This window comes from Poecilia formosa, unplaced genomic scaffold, assembly GCF_000485575.1.
Source record: "Poecilia formosa unplaced genomic scaffold, Poecilia_formosa-5.1.2 Scaffold265, whole genome shotgun sequence".
Lineage (NCBI taxonomy): Eukaryota > Metazoa > Chordata > Actinopteri > Cyprinodontiformes > Poeciliidae > Poecilia > Poecilia formosa.
The window spans coordinates 687297-704663 of record NW_006800204.1 but is presented as its reverse complement, the minus strand read 5'-3'; the positions used below and the strand labels follow the sequence as shown (position 1 = coordinate 704663).

General features: G+C 48.6%; 2 protein-coding genes across 4 annotated transcripts; one reads left to right on the top strand and one right to left on the bottom strand.

Annotated features, from left to right (window-relative positions):
• Positions 1 to 589: 589 nt before the first annotated feature.
• Positions 590 to 15012, bottom strand: supt5h (SPT5 homolog, DSIF elongation factor subunit). 3 transcript variants are annotated; one of them, XM_016681006.1, is made up of 28 exons: positions 14871 to 15012; positions 14590 to 14746; positions 13156 to 13315; positions 13009 to 13074; positions 11819 to 11824; positions 10519 to 10530; positions 10369 to 10438; positions 9891 to 9959; positions 8771 to 8836; positions 8660 to 8690; positions 8503 to 8571; positions 8157 to 8408; positions 7756 to 7845; positions 7609 to 7679; positions 7442 to 7547; positions 7250 to 7340; positions 6958 to 7094; positions 6720 to 6875; positions 5983 to 6276; positions 5753 to 5878; positions 5380 to 5464; positions 4345 to 4455; positions 4163 to 4265; positions 2250 to 2377; positions 1431 to 1536; positions 1190 to 1348; positions 957 to 1125; positions 590 to 876 (listed from the first exon to the last, which is right to left on the bottom strand). In XM_016681006.1, the coding sequence occupies exons 2-28, from the start codon at positions 14674 to 14676 to the stop codon at positions 622 to 624; spliced, it is 3075 nt and encodes a 1024-aa protein (XP_016536492.1). In that variant the 5' UTR covers positions 14677 to 14746; positions 14871 to 15012; the 3' UTR covers positions 590 to 621. The 3 variants fall into 3 exon arrangements, with proteins under 3 accessions (XP_016536492.1, XP_007570760.1, XP_016536493.1); XM_007570698.2 differs by having other exon boundaries at positions 14590 to 14688; XM_016681007.1 differs by lacking the exon at positions 11819 to 11824 and having other exon boundaries at positions 14590 to 14688.
• Positions 15013 to 15722: 710 nt separating this feature from the next.
• On the top strand, positions 15723 to 16713 carry triap1 (TP53 regulated inhibitor of apoptosis 1). The gene has a single exon (XM_007570690.2). The coding sequence runs from the start codon at positions 15911 to 15913 to the stop codon at positions 16133 to 16135; it is 225 nt and encodes a 74-aa protein (XP_007570752.1). The 5' UTR covers positions 15723 to 15910; the 3' UTR covers positions 16136 to 16713.
• Positions 16714 to 17367: the final 654 nt, after the last annotated feature.

The window sequence follows — 17367 nt, the reverse complement described above, 5'->3', positions numbered from 1 at the left end:
TCAGTCCAGAAATGTGCAGTTCTAGGCACAGCCAAGATACTGGAGGAGAACCTGAAGCTCCCAGGCCTCTGGTAGAGGACCCGAGCTCAGAGGATGAAAGAGAGAGAGAGAGAGAGAGAGACCACCCACGGAGGGTGAGAGGGGAATTTTTTTTATTTTTTTTTATATATATATATATACACACACACACACACACACACTGGCTGCCACCCCACAGATATTTTTTCTAGATCCGCCCCTGCTCCTTGTGTTTTAACTTTAATGAAAATTAAAGTTCAGTCTGGTTCGTTTGTCTTCCTTCTTAAAGTGACGGCGTCCCAATGCGGATCAGACAGAACCTCATCAGTCCGCCCTAAACGGACCAGAACATTTTGTTTCACTATGAAATCCCTAAAACTTGATATTCACAATCTTTTACTTCTCAAACCGTCATAAGGCTGAAATGCAGCATGAACACGGATGATGCAGACTGAAGAAACATTCACAATGTAAAAATGCGTTTTCTCTAAAAAAGTGTTTTCTTAAAGTGACGGCGTCCGCTCTGACAGCGTTTCTGTTGCTCTTGTGTGTTTTGGAGTTTGCATCATTCATGCGTTGCCACGGTTATTGCTTTTTTGTCATCTAGTCTGTAATGAGATGTTTGGGCTCCTGGTTCTGGTCGGGTCCAGTAGGGCTCACCGTGACGCTCCGGATAACTCCGACCTGTCCCATCAGGTCCATGAAGGAGTCTTTGACCCGGACCAGGATGTCGGTGGTCACCCAGTCGCCGCTGCCTTGCTCGATGTTGGATCCGGGAGTGTGGGGGTTGTATCCTCCAGGAGAGGGCGCTCCGGGCGTCATGGGGCTGTAGCCCACTGGGCTGGGGCTCGGGCTGGCCTGTAGGGGGCGATAGAGAACACACAGCGTTTATGGCTGGGTTCTGCCAGATCCGAACCCGGCTGAGAGCGCGTTCCCACCTGGTAGGCCATGGGGGAGGGGGTGGGGTGGTAGCTGGCCGGGGAGTGTGTGTTCTGGAAGCCGACAGGAGAGGGCGCCACCTGGTGGTAGCTCTGGGGACTGGGGCTGGGCTGGTAGGAGCCCTGCGGCGACGGCGCCGCGTACGGCGAGTACTGCTCCGGGTTGTACCTGAACACAACGCAGACGTCACAGGATGCCGCGGCGCCTCCTGCTGGCCGGGACGAGTACTCACATGGCCGGCGTTCCCGGGGTCTGCGGGTTGTACTGGGGGTTAACCTGAGGGGAGGGGACCTCTGGGTAGCCCGGCGTCTGGGGGTTGGGGGTCCCGCTGTAGCCCTGGGGCGACGGCGACGGCTCGTCGTCGAAGCCGAAGTCATATTCTTCGTCGTTCCTGCAGGTGGGAGAAAAACACGGAGGGTGGATGAAGACGGAGCGGTTCTGGTTCTGGTTCTGCTGGTCCGGGTCGGGGTTACCTGGAAGGTGTGTTGGGGTTGCTGGGGTCCCAGGCGCCGCTCTGACCAGGAGTCCTGCTCCCATCATGCAGCGGGGTCTGGGAGCCGTAGTGAGGCGTCCGGCTTCCTGTGGGAAACAGAACCAGGAGGTGGGTCAGAACCGCGATCTGAACCGGGTCAGAACCAGGCTAAACGATTCTTATCACCGTAATAAATTTTCCTGGACGATAAATCGTCCCTGAAGGTTTTGTGATAATCGATCATGTTGCTTTGAGAGCATTTTCTAGCTATGGAATAAGAAACGTTTCTCAAATATCAGATTTAAGTTCTCATGATCATTTAACACTGGGAGACATTTTAAATAAAACAGAAACAAATAAATTGAATTCTGAATGATCTGCTAGCTGAGACCAAAACCCAAAACTTCATCATCCAGTTTGTAGCAAAAAGAGGAAATGATGCGAATGGAAACGATCAAGTTTAAATTCATCAAGTGACTGAATGATTCATTTATGGACCGTCTCATCCAGAGGGACGGGCCGACCCCCCCTCCGCCTCAGGAACGCTTCCGGGTCATGAAGACGTTTCTCAGTCGCGAATTTGGAAGCAAATCTCATTTTCACATGCTGGCTAACGCTGAAACAGCTAAATGTGGGTAACCATGGCAACCGGCGACAGTTTAAAGGCGAGCCAGCTCTTTCTGCAGTCTGCTGTGTTTACAATCAAATATTCCCTCTGTGACGCAGCTCCAGAACCAGAACCGGAACCAGAACCGGTGTTTCTGGGACAGCAGAATGAACTCTGACCCCAGCAGCCTGTGGGTTTCTGCCGCCGTCTCACCGTCGTGCATGGGGGTCTGCGAGCCGTAGATGGGCGTCCTGGATCCGGCGCCATACATGGGGGTCTGGGAGCCGAACATGGGGGTGCGACCGTGGGCCGAGGTCGACCCGGTGTGCCTCTTCGCTCCCCTGGAAGGAGGGAAGAGGGAGAAATGAGCTGCAGCTGCGACTCAAACACAGGAAACAGCAACAAGCTGCTGTGGACCGCCGACAACAGAAACAGGAAGGACAATCCTGGGAATATCACTGTAAGAACGGCAGAAATAATCTAAGAAAATCAGCAAAAACAGGAAATAAACGAGATTTTATTAATCCCAAAAATCACAGAAATTCATGCATCAAACAGATCAGAGGCTTTTTTTCTTACATCTTAAAGAGCCGAGTTCAACGAAGACTTTCTGCAAACATGGTCAACATTTTTAACGTGATGCTAACTCCCACCTGCAGGTGGCAGTATTTCTTTTTGAAGAACCAAAATGCATCTCCAATCTGTCTGCTTGTTTTTATTTTATTTTTTCTTCTGTATGTAGATTTTGGACGAAGTTTAAGGAAGAAGGATTATTGTGAAATTCCTTGCAAATATTTCTGAAGCAGATCGGAAAAAATGATAAAAATAATCAATAAATCCTGGAGGAAATGAAAACAAATAAAGGCTGAATGTCTCTGAGCTGCAGGAACTGGATCCATAATAAATATTTTACTAATCGGATAATCATGTTGGTTTGGATCAGAGCCGGACCGTTCATCCATTCAACTCATCAGAACCGAACAGAACCAAAGTTCTACAGCTTCAGGTTCACAGACAACCAAACCCAAATTATTACAGGAGCCACGCGGGTTCAGAATCGGGTCAGAACAGGAAATAAATGACCTCCAGAGGGAGTCCAGAACCAGAACCAGGAGTTCTGCAGGGCTGCATGGTGGGACGGGTTCTAAATGACTGCCAGAACTTTTCAACCCGTTTCCACTGGATTCATTTTAATATGAATCCATGAAACTGACACAGCTTCAGAAACAGGAAATATTACATCACAGAAAACCAACATAATGGATGTTAAAGCAGAACTGAATTCACACAAAACATCCCATCAAACCTAAATAACTTGTTTTTAGTGTTTTAGTGGTTTGGGGGGCGGAGTTACCATCTGCTACCGTCCTGCACCCAGAGCGCTACGGACACAAGCGCAGAAAAACGGAGTCGCATTTCTCAGGAAATATTTAAAGAATATCAACAGTTATTAAATATTATCCTAACCCCCAAACCCTATTACAATACAGACCTACATCATATACCTGCATCTACGTGGCTAGGACCATTAGCTAGCACATATAGCTACTAATAGGTATTAGCTAGCGCCAATAGATAGCACACATAGCTAACAGGTATTAGCTAGCGCCAATAGATAGCACACATAGCTAGCTAACAGGTATTAGCTAGCACCAATAGATAGCACACATAGCTAGCTAACAGGTATTAGCTAGCACCAATAGATAGCACACATAGCTAGCTAACAGGTATTAGCTAGCACCAATAGCTAGGATTTCAGCCAGGAATAAAATATCTTTTGGTAGCTAAAAAATGTCTTGAAATATTTTTTACCTTGAAAATGTGACTTCAAATCCTCTATAACCAAATAACCCAAATATCCACTGCCCTGTTGTCCTTTGCATTAAAATGTTCAGATTCTAACTGTGCTGTGAATATTTTCAGGGAAGCTGAACAATGAAACTCCAGTCGTATTTTCTACAGTCTGAGTCGTTGTGTGGAAACACATCAAACATTTTACCACCAGGTTCAGCTCATCGGTCCACATGTGGACCCACCAGCTCTAATGCTGCTCCTCTGTTTGATATGGTCCAGCCACCGGACCTGTACCGGGTCAGAACCTCGGCAGCTGATCTGTGCATACGTACATGGTGGTCAGCCTCTGGCGGTCCACAGAGATGGTCTGGCAGGTGGAGTGCAGCTCCACGCGGGCCGTGGACTCCGTCGCGTCCTTCACCACGCCGATGTATCCTGAGGAACCGAGTCCAGACCCGTCAGAACCACAGAGACACAGAGCAGACCCGACGGCCCACAACGCCCTCTGTCTGACCTTTGTAAGGACCCTGGGAGATCCGCACCGTCTGACCAATCAGCTCGTTGTCTCTGCGTCCCCGGCCACGCCCAAACCCTCCGCCGCCGCCACCGCCTCTCTGCTGAGCGCCTGGAGGACAGGGGACAGAGGGGACAGAGTGGACGGAGGGGACAGGGAGGACAGAGAGGACGGAGGGGACAGGGAGGACAGAGGGGACGGAGAGGACAGGGGGGACGGAGAGGACGGAGGGGACAGAGAGGACAGAGAGGACGGAGGGGACAGAGAGGACAGAGAGGACGGAGGGGACAGGGAGGACAGAGGGGACGGAGAGGACAGAGAGGACGGAGAGGACAGAGAGGACGGAGGGGACGGAGAGGACGGAGGGGACAGAGAGGACAGAGAGGACGGAGGGGACGGAGAGGACGGAGGGGACAGAGAGGACAGAGAGGACGGAGGGGACAGAGAGGACGGAGGGGACAGAGAGGACAGAGAGGACGGAGGGGACAGAGAGGACGGAGGGGACAGAGAGGACAGAGGGGACAGAGGGGACGGAGGGGACAGAGAGGACGGAGGGGACAGAGAGGACGGAGGGGACAGAGAGGACAGAGGGGACAGAGGGGACGGAGGGGACAGAGAGGACGGAGTTGTTTCATGTTTACTGCAAACTGATAATCAGAATAATCGTCTCAACAATAATTAATAAAACCGTCTAAATATTCCCACGCAGAGAACATCCGTCTTGTTTACATTTAAACACTGAAAACAACCACAAGTTTACATACCCCAGTAAAAAGACACAAGCAGCTTTTATTCCTCACTGTTTAAAGTTAAATCAGAATCAAACTTCTCTGGTTTCAATGAAATTATTTCAGTTAAAACGTCTGAATAAGGAGAGAAAGACTCTGAATTCATTTCTTAACGTTTACACCCAGAAAGGCTTTGATCCGACCTGAAACCAGAAGTTTGGTCTGATTTCATAATACAGAATCTTTGTTTGTACTGGGTGTATGTAAACTTGTGGTCTCCAAAGCGTTTTGCTGCGGCTGCACCCACCTCCCCCCCCGTGGTGCATGGGGCTGCTGATCCGGGGGCTCATCGGGGCGAACCCCCCCACCGTGAAGTTGGTCACGTCTCTCGGCTGAATGCAGCAAAAAAATAGAAGAAGAAGAAGAGAAACGCTTTCAGAGGCGGAGGTGATTCAGAGCAGCTGCATGTAAACGAGCAGAAAAGAGACGAAAAACAGCTGGAGGCTTTCAAACAGCCGAACGTCGCCCAGTGGAGACCAGCTGCTGGTTCCCAGCCCAGTGGAGACCAGCTGCTGGTTCCCAGCCCAGTGGAGACCAGCTGCTGGTTCCCAGCCCAGTGGAGACCAGCTGCTGGTTTCCAGCCCAGTGGAGACCAGCTGCTGGTTCCGGACCCGGCCTACCTTGGAGCCTCCGGCCAGAACCAGGTGTCTGGTCTTACAGACGAACATCCCTCCGTTCTCCACCAGCTTCTTGCAGTGCAGGAAGGCGAAGCCGCGGAACAGATGGCGGATCTCCCCTTCACGACCCTGGAGCCACCAACCAGAACCAGAACCACAATCAGAACCGGAACCAGAACCAGAACCACAATCAGAACCAGAACCAGAACCAATCTTCCTGAAGGTTTCCTCACCGAGTGCGGCCCGTCGATGACCTTCACGATGTCCTTGACGTGGATGTTGTTCTGCTCAGAGTCCAGTGCCACGGCGAAGCGGTTGTCCTTCCTGCGGTTCACCGCCTGGTGGCGCACCGTCAGAACCTTCCCGTGCATGTTCAGAACCTGGAACGTCTCCCTCTCCAGCCGGACGATGACGCCCACAGTCTGCGGGTCCAGCTGCACCAGCTCACCCCACTCATGCTGCCCCCCGACGTCCACGCCTGACGCCGTCTCCGAGCAAAGCTGCAAGTCTCTGGGCAGCACCTTCAGCTGCAGGCAGAGAGAGGGGTCAGGGAGGGTGGGGGGCGGGGTCAGGGAGGGTAGGGGCGGGGTCAGGGAGGGTAGGGGGTGGGGAGGGCTGGGAGTGGAGTCATGAAGGGCAGGGGGCGGGGTCAGGGAGGGCAGATGCGGGGTCAGGGAGGGCAGGGGCGGGGTCAGGGAGGGCAGATGCGGGGTCAGGGAGGGCAGGGGGCGGGGTCAGAGAGGGCAGGGGCGGGGTCAGGGAGGGCAGATGCGGGGTCAGGGAGGGCAGATGTGGGGTCAGGGAGGGTAGGGGGCGGGGTCAGAGAGGGCAGGGGGCGGGGTCAGAGAGGGTAGGGGCGGGGTCATGAAGGGTAGGGGTGGGGTCAGGGAGGGCAGGGGGTGTGGCCATGACGGACATGGGGCGGGGTCAGAGCGGGAAGGGGGCGGGTTCATGATGGGTGTGGTCTCACCTCATGCATGGTGAGGTCCGAGAAGAGGATGACAAAGTTCTCCTCCACTCTGACGATGAGGCCGGTGTCGCCCTCGTAGCGCCCGGCGATGACCTTCACGTGGTCTCCCATCCGGAAGTACTTCCTGAGCTCGTGGGCGGGGAACTCCAGCGGGTCCTGCTCGGGAGACGGAGACGGGGTGAGCGGAGGAAGAGGAGGCGGAGCCTCGGCTTCCTGCAGGGCGGTCAGGAGGAAGCACCTTCAGGTCTTCGTGTTTGGGCATGATGGTGATCTTGTTGCCGTCCACGCTCAGGATCTTCCCCTGCAGGTTGATCAACTCTCCCTCACACACCTCCACGTTGTCCCCGGCCTGCAGGTTGTGTTCACGCTCCTTACCTACACACACACACCATTAAAATGCCTACCAACAGAAGGTAGGAAGGACTTGAAGACAGAGACCCCTGGTGGGCCACAGAGGTACTGCAGGGCTGTTAGATTTCTGACTAGACGTTTCTAGCGGTTCATCCAATGAGAGAGTGATGATGTCATACCCGACTCCGTGACCACTTCCAGGTCGATTCCCTCTGGCTGGTCTTCAAACTTCTCCAGCTCCGACAGCGTGGGCTTCACTCCGTCTGTGATCTGATACACACACAGCAGAACCTGCTGTTGTACAAGCCGGTACCGAGACCCGCAGTACTACAGGCCGGTACCGGAACCAGAACCAGACGGTGTGGACTCACCACGGCGGACATGGCGAAGCTTTTGAACAGGAACCCTTTGCGGCTGTAACGGTTCCCCTCAAAGATCATGAAGTCTCCATCATGGCTGACCTCCCCACCCAGAGACCTGCGGCAGAATTCTTCATTCAGACCGGACCCGCTCACCAGAACCAGAACCAGGAGCATACCTGATCTTCTCGGCATCAAACAGGCGCTGCGCAGGCCTCTTGAACTTCTTCCTCTTGGCGAACCAGTCCTTCTACAAACCGGCACAGGTCTGAGTCAGAACGCAGCTCCACAGGAGGAGACCGACCAGAACCAGAACCAGAACCCACCAGACTCATCTTAGCCTTGATCCGGTCCAGGTCGATGCGGGGAATCATCTTCAGGGAGATGGTGTTCTGACTGGGCTCCACGTAGTCCACCTGGAGACACACAGGTCACCATGACGACAACAACACCTGGCGCCCAACACAGTTCCTCCCCGACACTTTCACTGCCGCCCAAAGGTCAAAGGTCGCCGACACTTTCACTGCCGCCCAAAGGTCAAAGGTCGCCGACACTTTCACTACCGCCTAAAGGTCAGTGACCTTAGAGCTGCAGATGTCGGCTCCCTGGCTGGTGACTAGAAGGAAGAGTGGAAGAAGGAAGGAAGCGTTTAGCTGCCAGAGCTCCAGGCAGTTCTACCGCATCGGTCGTTACCCAGGCGATGTGGTTACCCGGGCGATGTGGTTACCTGGGCGATGTCGTCCTTGTACAGGCCTCTCTTGAGCCGGACCCAGCTCTTGGGCTTCAGGTTGGTGACCTCCTTGACGACCTTCAGGACGTCGGTCATCTCCTTGATGGGAACCATCTGCTGGTTCCACAGGCCCATGCGCAGGTTGCCGATGCCCTCGATGGCGGCCTTCACGTGCGTCTGCTTGTACGACTCCACGTAGATGTAGCCTTTGACGTGGTCGGGCGCCACCACCGACTTGATCTGGAGAGGCTGCAGGCAGGCGGCGCAAGGAGCAGTCAGCCATTGGTCGCTTTGTACCCTCTCTACCAATCAGAGCTCAGAACGAGGTCAGGTGATGTCTTACCGTGTCAGTGAACTGGTAGGCGATGAACTTCCTCATCAGAGCGATGGCGGTCGCCCTCTCCTCGCCAATCTGCACACAGGAAGCATGGACGATCAGAGAGGGAGAGTGTGTGTGTGTGTGTGTGTGTGTGTGGGGGTGTGTGTGTGTGTTTCCGCACCTTACATTTCACAGTCCACAGGTTTGGGTCCCTGCAATATAAAACAAGGGGAAAGGCTCATGACATCATCGAGGGTCTTGATGCCGATTGGTCGAATGAGTGTTTACATACTTGACTCCAGGAAGTAGCTGCTGCTGGGTGATGTCATCAGAAAGCTCCTCTGGACCTCCGGCGTAACTAAACCACAGAAGAAGAAAAACATGGCCGTTTTTTGACCTCCTCATGTTCTACCTTGTGATTAAAACTGAGTTCTTCCTTTAAACCAGAGCTTCCCAACCCTGATCCCCCCCCCTGCTCTGCATGTTCTAGATGAGCCTCTGTTCCAGAACAGCTGATCCAAATGACTGCAGGACCATCAGGAGCTGCAGATCCTGTTAATCACCCAGAGATACAATCCAGGTGGCAGAAGGGAAACACCTGAAACATGGAGGACAGGAGGCCTGAGGACCAGGATGAGAAACGCTGATTTAAACCAACTTTCTGTGGACGACTAAGATTCGTGTTCTGAGAACTGCTTTTCTACAGTTTGTTTGGAGTGAAACTTTTCAGCCGTAAAGAGGAAATTAAATTGGAGTTTCCATGGTGACCAGTGAACACGCCTGTCTACTTGTGGCCTCAGGAATGAATCTGCTGCTGGTTTTCTACTGTGAAACCAGGCATGGTGAAAATTTAAGCCAGTTATTCATTTTAGAGAAAAACTGTGGCATTGTTACGACTTTGCTGCGCCAGTCTCACATCACTACATTATCCTCCTTTCATCAGTCTCGTATTGCAAAATCATTTTGGATTGATTAGGACTTTATCGAATTTCACAACTTCATTCTTGTAGTTTCGCATCATTACGACTTTATTACAGTTTTACCACATTACTACGTATTCATAGTTTCCGTCTCGTATCACTACGTTATCCTCGTGTCAGTCTGGTACTACACAATTATTATTGCATCTTCATGCCTGCCACATTATAATGACTTTATTCTTGTACCGGTTTGTATTCTGAAATGAATCTCCCATTATTACGTCTCTATTGTCACATGACTGTGACTTCATTGTCAGACCCATCCTGTCCCAGTTTTTCCCTTTGAGGCAGACAGAGTATCCGTCAGTGTGGGAAGCTGCAGTCAGAAACCCTGAAGAACCTGCAGAAGTTTTCAGGCTCAAACTGGGAAATCCCTGAAAGGAGCTGGATTTGAACCAGGACACAGTGAAGGTTTCCGAGTCCGGTACTCACTGCTCTCCCACAGAGGACTTGGCGTATTTCCTCATGTAGTATTCGCCCAGCGCCTCCTCCCTGGAGTCCCTGAAACACAAACAGTGAGTGAGCCGCGGCGCTGAGGAAAGCTGCTGCAGGTCGGCAGCAGGTCAGACATCTCAGGTTCACACGCTGCTCCCCTGCAGGGAAACGATGCAGAAACAGAGAACAAGCCTTCTGGGAAAAGTATTCACTGCTAAACTCAACAACTACCAGCAGCTTGCAGTGACTGTTTTTCTGCTGGCTTTGAATTTTTCTAGATGATTTGCTGCTTTTTAACTAGATCAGAAAGATTTTATTTAAATTATTAATTTTATCTGCAGGTTTTATTTTTAATGCAGTTTAATTAGTTAATTGATGATTTAATGACAGAGCTGATTACTTTCCCCCTGAACAAATGAAATGATCATTTTCTTTGAAGTTCATCTTATCTATCGACGCTCTTCACAGGTTCTACCTCCAGAGGTTCTGCAGCCGCCTGGATCCAGAATGGTCTTCATCCAGAACCACGTGGTCCAGGTTGGAAGCTGGAGGGAAAGGAGAACCTTTCACCATTTGTTTATTAGAAAACATGGAGTCAATAATGTCTGAGACGAGAGACACTGACCTTCAGCCTCTTCTGCTCAGGAGCCGCCAGGAGGAGGAAGAACAGAGACGAGTCAGCAAACAGGAAGTGATCAGCAGGAGCAGTGATGGAGGCAGGAAGCACAACACGAGAAGCACGATGACAGGAAACCCCATTAATAATGAGTTTATGAAGCTGAGCCTCAGGACGCCTGGAGAACCGGCATGGAGGTCCAGCTGACCGGAACCAGGTTTCTGCTAAAGCGACCGTAAAGGAACCGGCAGGCAGAGGAGCTGCAGGCTCCACTGGACCCGGAGGATCCACTGGACCCGGTTCCACCTGCTGCTCTGAACCACAGCATGATGAGACAAGGAGAAATCTGGAGATATCAGCTTCTCTCAGCCACAGCATTAGGAACAACAGCTGCTTCAGGAGCAGCGTGACCCCAACCAGCCACCGTACAACCACCATCAGCAGCTGTCAGGACGCACCGATCCTCTTTTTCTCTACCGATATCCGATAACTGCGGTTTGGTATTGGCTGATCCCGATCAGATCCAGACGAACAAACGTTCGTGTTTTAAACACAGACATAAATGAACCGAGTTATTAATGTGATTAATCACTCTGCTCCGGGCCAACACGTTTAAAAAACAACAGGCTGGTCAAACATGGAAAAACAACTTTAATGTGATCAGTCAGGAGAACAAAATATTAAATACGTGATAAAGAAACTGACAGAAATAAATAAAGCATGGTGTCACTCAGAGCACAAGGCGTAGAGCCAGACTGAATAGATCTGCTCTCAGATCAGACACACCGTCTGATACCTGATCTAGATTTTTTTTCCAATATCAGGACTGATGTAGATATTAATATTGGATTGATTCATGTCTACCAAAATATTTTAAATGGAAGGAGACTAATAAGAAATCATTAAGTGTATGAAGTACAAACAACCAGCTGAAAAGTGCGGCGTGTGTCATGTTGATATTTCTCTGTTGGATGTTCATGACGATCAATAATTGTGTTGATCAGAACCCGACTGATGGTCATAATGTTGTGGCTGATTGCTGTAAGTTGCTCATTAAAGTCGAACAGCAGCAACTTATTGCCAGAAACAGTTAAAATGTGTCCAGGTCCGATGGACGAGTTAGTCTGAAAGAGAAGCAGCTGGTCCTCCAAGGCTAAAAACCACAGAAGAAGAGCTGCTCTCACACAGGTGCAGCTGTGCTGGGATGAGGTGATGGGGGGGCAAAGGGGGCGGAGGGTTAAAAAATGGATGACGGTAATGATCCATTCACTTCTAATGGGAGTCGGTGACAACAAGAGCAACAGTTTACCGTTGGCTGGAGACAGCAATGGCCGCCGCAGGACAGAGAGAGGTCAGTTAGAGGTCAGGAAACACAGAGAGACACACACACACACACACACACACACACACACACACACACACACACACACACACACACTCCCACAGAGCAACATTGCTGTAAACATTAGACCCCCAGGTTGCTCCTGTTGCTCCATTAAAGGAAACTTTCTATATAAAATGCATTTTTTAGCCTTGGATACGTTTTGTTTTGCGCTCTGAGTCTCCAACAGAGCAGAGAAGTTTATTTTACTTTATTTTGGATTTCTTCATATTCTGTTGGATTGTATTTTTCTGTCATGTATGTTTCCTCTATTCCCCGTTAGGTTTTGGGCTCTACCACCTTAACTGGATCAGTAACAGCGCTGGGTCGTTTCATTCCACAGTCTCCAGCATCAAGACATCTTCAAAGTATCTGGTTACATTTTATTTTGAAGGGTCATTTCCTGCTGTGTGTATAAACGTCAGACACAGCAAAGTGCTAAGCTACATGCTAATGCTAAAATGACAACACACTATTCCAGACATGTATTTATTATGTGTTGATATGAAGTCCTGGCTGCTGTTTTGCTAGCAGTAGCATCATGCCTTCTGCTAATGTTAGCACTGTATGCTAGCAGTTAGCACCTGGAGAACCATGTTTTGAGTTATTACAGGAACAGTTTGGTCTTGAAGAATAAATGATCCATTTGCATTCAGTGGTGTTGTTGTTGCTAGCATTAGCTAACAAAGCTAGGTTGAGGCTTTGTTTACGCTGTGGCGGCGCTCTCCATCATGTCAGGCTGGACGGACGACTCTGCCGTCGCTCACATCTTTTAACCAATTTCTGCCCAGCTGGACAATAAAATCTCTGCTATCAAACTTCAAAAATGGCCTAAAGGTGTAGAGAGGAACGCTGTGCGACCTGCAGGGGGCGGGACTTAATGCCACTCATTTAAAGAGACAGCACCAAAGTGAATGAGGCGCTGCGCTAAGCAGGAAATCAGATCAAAACATTACAGTTCTACTTTATATGAACCACAGTTTGATTATTTACATAACAAACGGGTTTAAAACCGAGACGAGTTCCCTTATCGCAGATTTAATCATCAACTTGTCTGAGGGGGAGAGCAGCCTCAGCTTCTGTGTGGTTTCCAGCCTTCACTGTGTTTTTTGTCTCACCTTTCTCCAGAATGTCCTCTCCTCCTTCCGACCACCGATCCTCATCCTCATCTTCATCGTCCACATCTGCACAGACACATGTGTGTTAAAGCTCCGCCCACCCTCCAACAACAGAAGAGCCGAGGAAGAAGAGTCGCCTCCTCGCACCGGCTTCGTCCAGGATGAACCCTCCGTGTTTCGGCTTCTTCCTCGGCCGGTCGTCGTCTTCCTCGTCCTCCTCTTCATCATACTCCTCCTCATCATCATCCAGGTCCTCCCCCTCCTCATCAGCTACTTTATCGCTGCCGACAGGGCTGGCTGGCTCCTCCTGCAGGAAATGAACCCGGCCTCAGTGAGCTCAATGTGAAGACCTCAGACAAACAAACTTTAACACCATCAGAGGAGAGACAACAGGAAATAAACTATTTATTTATAAACCGCAGAGAAAAAAAACTCCTTGTTCATCGGAGTCCACCAAAAACACCTTCAGAGGCTTCAGTACATTCAACACAGTGCTGCCAGGATCCTAGTGAGAGCTCGTAAATTTGATCACATCACACCAACTCTTTACGAGCTTCACTGGTTTCCTGTAACTTATAGGATTCAGTATAAAATTGCACTTATCACCCATCACTGTCTACATGGAACCTCACCGGATTACCTGAAGGACCTCCTTACTTCACACTCAACTTCTAGACCCCTACGATCCCAATGCAGCAATCTTCTCCACCTTCCTCGATCAAGACTAAGGACTATGGGTGATCGAGCATTTGCTGTGGCTGCTCCTCGTCTTTGGAACCCTCTCCCAGACTATTTGAGAGCCCCGCAATCATTGTCTGATTTTAAAACTGGCTTGAAAACTTTCCTCTTTGGACAAGCCTTCTCCACTTTTATTCGACAGTCTTTTTTAATTGTTTTTGATTGTTGATTTTATGTTTTTAGATGAACCATGTAGCACTTTGAGATTTTTATTAATGAAAAGTGCATTATAAATTAAATGTATTATTATTATTATTAAAAGAGAAAACAATAACAATAATAAAGCCACCATATTTAAAACGTAGCTCTCTTTTCTGTTACTTTATTCAACACTGAGTTACTAATTAATTTTGAAGACTCCTGAAAATAATTTTATGACTTCAAAAAGTTGTCTACAGGTAAAACTTACATTGGTTCAAGTACAATAATAAGCAGGTAGTAACTGCTTATAAATTAAATGTAAATTGTCACTTGAAGCACTTTTCCACACAGACTTTTAATAATTTTTTAAATTTGAAAATTGGATTTGGAAAAATGTTTGCAATTATGGTATTAATTGTGATTTTGGTCGGTAAAACACCACAATTTGTATTTTTGTTTGTCCAACTAAATCTCTGTAGAATATTAAGCCAGATGTTATGATCAGTTCCCAGTACAGCAGTATAAACAATATTACTCCTACTGGAACGGTTCTGCTCCTCTGGTGAACCAGTGTCCGCATAGGAAGGTTCTACAGTAACCTGCCATCTGGGAACGCGTTTAAAGTTGTGAACATTTGAGACCGACAGGATTTTGGGTGAATGGGTGAGTATTCCACCCCTCTCCCCATCAGACGCAGCTCACCTCATTCTCATCCACCTCCTCGGCCTCCCCATCGCTGCTCCGCTCGCTCTGGTTGTCAGAAAAGTCGCTGTCCTCGCTGTCGGACATCCTGTTGCACCTCTGAACCGATTACAGGACAGAAAGCACCATTAAACATCCGAACCGAGCCGAACTCCCGCTGAAAAACACAAGATTCTAGCTGAGCTAAGCTAACAAAGCATGCTAATGTAGATAGCATGACAAAAACAAGCCTCCTATGAAAAGCTAGCCTCCATTTTCCCGCCTTCAACTCTACTTCTCACCTGTTTCTATCCTCTGCTTCCGGGTTTATTCCGCTAAAAGACGAATAATTTAAATTATCGTGGATTTTAATATCTTGACGAGTGAGGTTTTACGTGAGAGCCGCGAGACTTCAGAAAGCTGCCACAGCTCTCGCGGGTTTTGGATTGATGATAGTTAAACAAATACAGAGGTCTCACTCTGCTATTTTTTTTTAAAATATGTACAAGAGAAACGATTAAGAAAAAGTTTTAAACCATCAATTTATTTCAGGGGTCTTCGACTTGAGGTTACGAAGCCACGGTGATTTCTTTTCTAAAGCCACATAGGAATATATTTTATTAATATAAACGCACTAAAGATTTTAGCATTTCTTCCGTATGTAATATCAACATACAATACCTATACCACAAGGGAAACAAATGGTGCAAGGCTTCTAAATTTAATTTAATTGTGGATTTGTACAGCTGGCTTCGTTCTTCAAAATAAATGTTATTCTTTCTTTGTAAAAGTTAAATATTCATTTTATTGTAATATAGAATACATTTCCCTTTGATTTAAAAGATTCCATTCAGTACATATTCATTAAATTCATGTTATGAATGCTTAATTTTGTTGCTGCAAGGATGAACGTGTCATTGTTATCTGACCTAAAAAAGAAATTAAAGATATGTGAGGAAAATATTAGCAACAGATGGGAGCGCATCATTCGTTAATGTTGAAATATCTTCACTGAAAGCAATAACATCCGCAATAAGAAAGTAAAAATTCCAAAAATGTATTGTTTAAAAAGGAAAAATATAAAAGTTCTGGTCGACAGTAAATGCCATAAGAAAGGCTACTAGGAAACCTAAGAATTACTCTATCCGAGTGGTCACTCTCTCCACACATATCTCTGTTACGTCGCGACGTGCCACGCTGGTTTACTTTTGGGTAAACGCAGCCAATCCTGAGCCGTGTTCAGGGACAGTCGGCGTGGCTGTTGGAGGATCCTGGAGGAATAGTAAATCCCGGCCCCGGATTAATCTCCTCTCTGCGGCGTTTCCTGCCTGGATCCCCGGAGATGAACAGCGTCGGGGAGGCCTGCACGGAGCTGAAGCGGGAGTACGACCAGTGCTTCAACCGCTGGTTCGCGGAGCACTTCCTGAAGGGGGACCGGAGCGGGGACCCGTGCACCGAGACCTTCCGGAAGTACCAGCGCTGCGTGCAGAAGGCCATCAAGGAGAAGGACATCCCGATCGACGGGGTGGAGTTCATGGGGCCCAACAAGGACAAACCTGAGAGCTGATGGAGCGGAGGAACGGATTCTGGTCCGGTTCTGATCCGGAGCCGGGGCCATGAGGCCCACAGCCGGCAGCTGACTGGATCAGCGGGTCCCTGGAGCTTTGGGTTGTTCTTTAGGAGGCCTCACACACACACCTGGACTGGACTGAACTCCAGTCCTGGTTGGACTGCAGTTGACCGAGTCCAGATCTGAGACTGAGCAGGACCACGTCTCTGACCAGATCTCTGTTTCCGGTTGATTTTCTGCATTAAAATCGGAAAACTGATATTTTTGTGCTTTTGTTGTTGTAGCCTGCTCATCATTTCAGCTTCAACCCAAACCGCTGATCGGTTTAGAGATAAATGCATGTTGACGGTTCTCTGATTGCAGGTGAATCTGCTCAGATAAATCAGTTTTTACCTGAACGTGTAACAGGATGTCTGCGTCACGCTGCGGTCTCCATGTCGACACGTTTCCATCCCAGCAGGGGGAAGAGAAATTAACCCCATTTTTAAGTCATATTCAGATGTTATCTGAATATTTGTTTGACGTGTTTTTGTTGTTGCATAATATGTAGTTTATGAATAAAATTCTTTATGTTTTTATTCTGAAGTTTGCGTCAAGTTGAAGTATTTCAGTTAAAGTTAATTCATTTATTTTGCTCAGAATTAAACTCTAAAACTCAAACAGAGAAGCAGTTTATTCCCTCTCATTTTTTCCCCTTTTTGGGTTCAGAGCTTCACCTGTTTCTCTGCCTGAGAGTCAAAATGTGAAAATCCCATAAATCTAAAGGAAACTCATTAAATCAGCCAGTGGATCTTGGGTAAGATTTTCCCTGAGCACTGGCTTGCAGGCCGCCTGCAGTGCTCAGTGGGGATATAATCTATAATTTTTACTGTTCAGTTACTTCTAGATTTTATCTGTTCTCCTTTAATCGACACATAAACCTTCCTGCTGCAGCAGCAGAAAACTACGACAGCTCGACTGGGACGTAGAGGTGAAGAGGGTCAGTTTCACCTTAGATGTGTTAAAAGCTTAAATGTCAGGTGGGAACGGACACCTCACACTGCAAAACCCAGGACCTGCCTGGAGGTTCGGTGGATTCATCCAGAAAACAACCATCTGACTTCCAGATCCAGACAGACAAGATGGTAATGGCGAACCAGCCGGACATTGTGGTGGTGGACAAAGAACAGAGGAAAGCCGTTGTGGTGGATGTAGCAATACCAAGTGACCACAACATCAGGAAAAAGGAG

Excerpts from the sequence above, each read along its gene's own strand:
- supt5h (XM_016681006.1), bottom strand. The coding sequence starts at position 14,676 with ATGTCCGACAGCGAGGACAGCGACTTTTCTGACAACCAGAGCGAGCGG. Across the intron at positions 9,960-10,368 it reads CGGCTGCAGAACCTCTGGAG|GGACTCCAGGGAGGAGGCGC; the intron begins GTAGAACCTGTG and ends TTTGTGTTTCAG. Across the intron at positions 8,572-8,659 it reads TGTGGACTGTGAAATGTAAG|ATTGGCGAGGAGAGGGCGAC; the intron begins GTGCGGAAACAC and ends TCCTGTGTGCAG.
- triap1 (XM_007570690.2), top strand. The coding sequence starts at position 15,911 with ATGAACAGCGTCGGGGAGGCCTGCACGGAGCTGAAGCGGGAGTACGAC.